Below are 7,034 nucleotides of genomic sequence, written 5' to 3'. Positions count from 1 at the left end.
CAAACAAGAGACTACGATGTGTTTCTAGTAAAGCAAGCTGACTTACTGCAGTGAGGTGCAGCCTGCAGCTGGGCAGAAATCAGATTTTCACATTGATTTTGAACCTTTGGGAGCTCTCTTAAATGCCTTTTACTTTACATTTTCAACAGTAAAATAAAATGATACCTGCTTCTATTTCATTAACTTACATAATCTGATTTCAGGATTTCATCAAACGCCCTGATGAGTTTGTGTATTTAGTTTGTTTTCCAGAACTCAGACCTTTTATTTGCTCGTGTTACACCGGYTCATCCCACGTCTTTACAAACCGTGCCTTATTGTGTCCGTGTGAGCCACATCCTGGGTGTTCGATTTGTCTTCGCCTGCATGACTCACTYGCTGTCTGTGCTGCACGCTGCTCTGCCAGAAGGGGAGGTTAGTTGCTGCTCAGCATCCCAGGATGAAGGCGCCAGCAGTGATTGGACGAGGCAGCCCGAGGCCTGCAGCCAATCGGCACGCTCGCCTCTGTCCCTCGTAGCGACGGCTGTGTGATTGGTCCAGGTGTTGCAGGGCGAGGAAAGAATCGATGGCGAAAAGGAGAGATTGTGAAACAGGGATTGTTTGCGTCCACGCTGATGAATCAGTCTCTTTTCCTCTCGGAAACTTGTTTTTGCTGTTTAACTTTTGGCACATGTTTGTGGGGGATTAAATTAAAGTGGAGTTTAGTTTTCTCTATATGTTTGTCTTGTTTTATTCCTCAAAAATTCAGACGTTTGAAGAGATCGTGTCTGAACAAAGAGCTGAAACAGTGTGTTAAATGTAAAATACAGTGCAGGGACTTTTACACAGGTCTTTTTTTTGTTGTTACTGAAATCCCTTATCCATATTAATTCTATGCACATGCCACTGGTTTTCTGTGCACATAATGCTTAAACAGGCCTTGTTACTCCTACAAGAAAACAACCAGCCGTGCAGCTGATAAATAAACCATGCATGGTGTTTTCTATATGAACCAAGCATCTATTATACATCAGGACGAAGACGCGGTGCGGTGTTTCCAGTCGATCCGACCGCCTTGATTTCCATCTTGTTGCTTTTATCTTTTATGCGAGAGGTGAAATACTGAGGCTTGACGCATCAAAGTGAGTGTGTTGCGTCCCACGACAGCCATGCTGGGTTGTGCCATCCTTTCTGGGAATGTCATTAGCAGGGTAGGAATGTGCGCAGCCCACATTAGGAATAATAYCACATCTCAGTGTGAAACTCTCTGTCTCAGTCGGAGCAGGGAGGAGGRTCAGGGCTTGTGGGTGGTGAAGTGTGGGTCTGTTACCACCGTGACAACCTCTGCCCAGCGTTCCAGTGAAGAATGGGCCTTGTGTGTGTTCTTTGCCCGTTTTGAGTGTGCGTTTCTGTGCGTGTTTGGCGCACTGGGTACCAGGAGACGGCGGCGTGAGCGTGCGAGTGAACATCGGAAACAATGGTCCTGATTTAAGACGGCTGGCCAGTGGGGGAGCATAAGGCCGGACTGAAATGTCCAAGGAACGCAGCAGCGGAGGACTAGCATTATGGGTCAAATACAGTGAGGGGTCTGTGAGGGAACGAAGAGGGGCAGGGAAACTGCGGTGGCATGCACAATGGCCTAAGAGCAGGGAGGGTGAGGCTTCAGATAGGGGTGGTGAGTCTGAATGACAGAGATCTTTTTTTTTCCTGCATTGAACAGAAACGTGTTTGTTTCATGTTTGGCTGAGGAACGATGCTGTCCAGGGTGACAAGGAGACATTATGTGGACCTTATGTCACCACTGGTCATCTTGAAGCTGCACACAGAGCTGCTGCGTCAAACGGCATGCTACCAACATGCGTGACGGTCACAGCMGCCGCGATGCACGTCCAGAAACTCTCTGCGCCCAGCACAGGGGCCGGTTCGGCGACTCGAACTCTTCTTTTTTACTTCGGTTTACCGTCGACGTCCGTTCCGCATGTTTAGGAACCGAGGATTTGAATATTTGCTCAACAGCTGGAAAGCCCTCGAGGAGGACCGTGTGCGTGTTTGTGTGTCCCAGCTGGAGGATGAGCTCGGTGCAGATGGAGGGAGAGGCTTGTTCAGCTGCGCGAGGGCTCGCTGGGTTAAATCCTGCCGAGGCTCTCACACACACACTGTGACCATGGGCTCGTTCTCACACGACCGGGCTCCGACGCCCGGGGCAAGAACTGGGGCCACGGGCTCTTGGTTCTCACACTCTGAAGCAATAGTTGGTCTCAGCTGGGGTCTCAGAGTCGGTCCCTGTCACTGGGCCGAGAGCGGCTGGCCGCTAAACTCTTCGGTCGCCGTCAACATCCGCACTCCTGAACCATGAGGATTCATGGAGGTATTTTCTTTGGAAAGTTTGTTGTATTATAGAACAGGTTGCTTCTCTTGAGTAAGTCAGGAAAATGTTAAAAATTTTTTTGTGTGTGTTGTCAATACATTGCACTTTTCTTTATCTTGAAGGAACAATTTATCCATTTCTTTTGCTTTGATCCTTGTAATACAAATCCTTTTGTTATTGTTTTTCTTACATCTTTTCAGCCCAAGCAATTTACAGTTTTCATGTCTAAAATGAATCTTATGTTGCCAATGTTTTTTTCCTCTCTTCCAGTACAGCTGCTGAAATCATCAGATATTGGCCGCCACAGTCTGCTGTATCTAAAAGAGATTGGGCATGGCTGGTTTGGAAAGGTAAAACCTGCTTTTCTTTCAACAAAAACATTTATATATGTGACCCATCACATCGAAATGAGGATTAAGTCAAATTTGGTCAAAATGACCTAATCATATTTTCAGATTCCTGGCTTTAAAAGCTACATTTTGACACTGATATCATTAGTAGATTGGAAGATATTATTTAATTTCTCTTGTTACAATAATACATAAATATTTGGTCTAAATCCTAATTTTATGTAATTTTACTGAGGATTTTTGTTATGTCATCTTAAATAAGAAACCTCAAATAGTATTTGAATATTGAGATTTCCCGGCAGGAAAGAAACAAAAACATTGCTAGCTCACAGGGAAAATCTCACAATTTTAAAGCGTTTTTCCTCAAAATCAGTTTTTTTTATTGCCACTGCTCAAAAAAAAGTGCTTCAAAAATTTTTTTAGGATAATGTTTCAGACAGTTCATTGAAATGAAACGTTGATACATTTATTTTTTATATTTTGACAAACTATAATTTTTGCAAGTGTTTTAATCAAAACACTATCTGCCTATTTCTCCACATACAACTTTTAGACAATCCTCGTTTCGATGTGATCTCCCCTCTTTGCGTTTAGGTTCTGTTGGGTGAGGTCAGTGCAGGGGTAAGCACCACCCAGGTGGTGGTGAAGGAGCTGAAGTCCAGTGCTAGCATCCAGGATCAGATCAAATTCTTGGAGGAGGTGCAGCCGTATCGGTCAGTGCTCGAAGTGTCTTCTGAGTGAATAAACAGCTCATGAAAAAAAAAAAAAAACGAATGCACGCTCAAATTGTTGTTTGTGGTGAGAGTTTTTATATGTCTTTGCTCCGTCAGGACCCTCCAGCACCCTGCCCTCCTGCAGTGCCTGGCACAGTGTTCAGAAGTCACCCCATATCTGCTGGTCATGGAGTTTTGCCCWCTGGTATGACGGCAGGATTTATTTCCAGCAATTGTTTATTCATTCCTCAACTCGTACCTCATTATTTCATCGCTTGGCAGCCTCAACCCTTTTCCCCTTTCTCCACTCAGGGCGATCTGAAGAATTACCTCTGCAGTTGCTGGGCCGCAGACTCCGAAGCTCCTGATGTTTTGATCCTCCAGAAGATGGCGTGCGACATTGCGTCAGGACTCCTGCATCTCCACAAATACAACATCATTCACAGGTGTGTCACACAGACCTCAGTCTCATGGCCGTCATCCTAATGCTTTGAAGCTTCCGCCCGAACAACGTGTGCGCCCTCTTTTGGTCTCTTCCTGCAACAACATCCTGGTGCTGCCTGAGTGGTTCAAACAAACTCCAGCATCAGTGATTTTGTTGCAGGGGGGCGAGCCCCTTTTCATCTCCGTCTCTGCCATGTGGTGGCGACTGAGGCAAAGAATCTCTGACTGCTATGCTGGAAAAAAAAACTGAAGATGTGGAGAAGGTGACATCATACGTTATATCTTGAAATTAGTTTGTGCCTTTTTATTGTAAAGACACAAGTTACTGCTAATAAAGTTTCATGCTTTACTTTAACAAACAATGTTGGCTTACTCACAACATAGAATTTAGACCCCATAAATTAAAGAGATATCATGTAGCCATTAAATACATTTAATTGTGTACTTGGAGTCTGTAGGAGTGCAGAAAACTTGAATTTAGTCTCTCCCAGTGCTGCGTAGAAATCTTTATATTCTGTTTGGATCAAATTCTCCAACCCATTCAGTTTTCTCTACTTTCAATGACGTTTTCTGAACTATTACGTCACAGAACTACCAAATAAGGTCTGGACTTACCAACTACAATTTAGTGGTCTTCATTCACCTCTGGCTCTGGGTCAGACGCTCCAACATGTAAGGCTGGAGTCATCCACTGTTGACATCTTTTAATTAATTTGTAAAAATAAAAAAGAGTTTCTGCGCTGCTGTGTAGTCATAAATCCCAACTAGAATGGAAGCTGGAGGGGGCGTGGTGTTTGGATTTGAAGAGACAGCCTCAAAACGAGTTGATCTGAGAGACACCTCAGAAAAGGGGTGAAAGAGGGGCTTGTGGAGTTACAGTAAGGAGGAATGCAGACCAAAACATTGCAGTTCCACTTTATATAGACCCCAACTGAATGATTTAAATGTGAAAAAGGATTTAAAAGCATGATGTCTCCTTTAAATACATTTTTTTTTAAAAATCACTATTCAAATGCAGATAGAACAAAAAGAGATGTTTTTATCCACAGTTGGTTTGGTTACATAAAACTTTAAAACAGGTTTTCTTTTTTTTTTTTTTTACACAACAGTGACCTGGCTTTGCGAAACTGCTTGCTAACATCAGAAATGTCCGTTAAGATTGGAGACTATGGACTTTCTCACAGCCGATACAAGGTTAGCATTCTGATAACGTGACATTATTAGACTGTTACTTCTTCCTGCGCTCGGCTGTACATGTTGTTTGATCCTTCAGGAGGACTACTACGTGACACAAGACCAGATTTGGGTGCCCCTGCGCTGGATTGCACCGGAACTCATAGACGAGGTCCATGGAAACCTTCTGGTTGTCGATCAAACCAAAAGTAGCAACATATGGTGAGATGAGCACAAACAGGGACTATTACCTTTGAAATAATACAAATTGTCCAGAAACGTTTTTTTTTTTTTTATAAGAAAAAATGATCCGATTTTACCTATTTGTTTGGTGTGAAAGCTCATGCATTATTATATATTTTTAATCATTTTGTAACTTTGATGAATTAACCATAAGATCCAGGCATTATGTGTTATTTCCAAACACCATAAAAGCATTTTTATTTCCTTTTCCAGGTCATTGGGTGTGACAGTATGGGAGTTGTTTGAGCTGGGAAACCAGCCGTACAGACACTACTCTGACAGACAGGTGCTGACATATGCTGTGAAGGAACAGCAGCTTAAACTACCCAAACCCCAGCTCCAGTTCCCTCTGGACGATCGCTGGTAAGATATTTATCTGCTCCGAGAAACATGCAAGACATATAAATGCAAGCTGATGGACAAAGATAAATTACAGACGTGCTAGGGCGGTAATTCTAACTGGCCAATTAATTTCTAACTATTCAGTGGTTGTGTTTTAACAATAGCCACACTTATGATGGTGCACTGTAGCTATATATCTCTCTTTGCAAGCAGGGGCACATGATTGATATTCTTTCTATTCTTTATGATCCCCTCAGCATCAACCAGAGTTAAATTGCCTCATTTATCTTTACCTGGAAGCTTCCCAAACCTTGTTTATACCCATTAATTTCTTTTCCCCCGTTGTTCCTCAGTGACGTAAACATGTTTGATGCTATGATACACTGACACACAAAAAGGATCTTCTGTGTCAGCATCTGAGCTGCACCTCTTTCATAAACTCTGTAATTGACTGCAGCATTACATCTGTGCCAGATGTTGCCATAAAGTTCTGATTTCTGGGGGTATTATGGGTTTTCCGGGCACATAGTTCAATTCTATACCACAATCAAGTAACTATGTTACCTTCAGTTGTTGTGAAAATACCGTATATATCAAAATAAAATTGACTTTGCTTCATAACCTATCTAAACACCTTGAAATTGGCCTTTGTCTCTATAAGAACCTCCTACCATTTCTGACACTCCCACTTCAGCACATCTTCGGAGGAGGGGTGAACTGTGGGGTGGGGAGGAGCTTTGTGTAAATAGGCGGAGCTTTGTACCAGCAAGTGTTTAGGCCAGGCATGGGTAATCCTGGTCCTGGAGGGCTGCAGCCCTGCATTTTTTACGTGTTTCTCTGCTCCAACACACCTGATATGAATGATTATCAGGCTTCTGCAGTACGGAGGACCAAAACTGACATAATTAGAAATAAAAGCAGAATTAGATGAACCACTAAACAAATACACTTAATATGCACCAATTAAATTTAAAAAGGAGAATTTTATCTCCTGTTTCATATTTTAATTGAGTTTCGTATTTATTTTTCCAGGTTAGTTCCAATAAATTAGTTTATATATTTCAACACATGATTTAAATTTTACTGTTTTTAAAATTCATGTTAATTGTTTTTGCTTTTACTTGTACATGCCTTTGTGTGTCTTAACTGTTTATACTTGTTTTTATATTTTTTTCCAACAAATCATTTTATTTCTGTGATGCATGCTTGTGCCTCAGTTTAGCTAAAAGTTTAAAGTTTAGTTTAAAACAAAGGCAAGGAGGAAAACATTGTTTTTGTGCATTTTTTAACTAAACTTTAAGCTAAACTGTAGCAGCACACGCATGCAACACATAGAAATAAAAAGACTTGTAGGAAAAAAAATATAAAAAAATAATTCAATTTAAGCATTCAAGAGACACAAATGCATGTACAAGTAAAAAC

At 41.9% G+C, this 7,034-nt stretch overlaps 1 protein-coding gene across 1 annotated transcript in view; it reads left to right on the top strand.

Annotated features, from left to right (window-relative positions):
• aatka (apoptosis-associated tyrosine kinase a) overlaps window positions 1–7,034 on the top strand; it is a gene marked incomplete in the record, with an annotated part of 38,387 nt that overhangs the window by 23,784 nt on the left and 7,569 nt on the right. Inside the window, 7 exon segments of the mRNA XM_014025625.1 lie at window positions 2,618–2,697; window positions 3,292–3,410; window positions 3,528–3,615; window positions 3,723–3,856; window positions 4,964–5,048; window positions 5,128–5,249; window positions 5,484–5,633. Of these exon segments, the coding sequence (XP_013881079.1) occupies window positions 2,618–2,697; window positions 3,292–3,410; window positions 3,528–3,615; window positions 3,723–3,856; window positions 4,964–5,048; window positions 5,128–5,249; window positions 5,484–5,633 (778 nt within the window).

This window comes from Austrofundulus limnaeus, unplaced genomic scaffold (assembly GCF_001266775.1).
Source record: "Austrofundulus limnaeus strain Quisiro unplaced genomic scaffold, Austrofundulus_limnaeus-1.0 Scaffold4, whole genome shotgun sequence".
NCBI lineage: Eukaryota > Metazoa > Chordata > Actinopteri > Cyprinodontiformes > Rivulidae > Austrofundulus > Austrofundulus limnaeus.
Note: the sequence above shows the minus strand (reverse complement) of the source record. Positions and strands in the feature narration are given on the sequence as shown.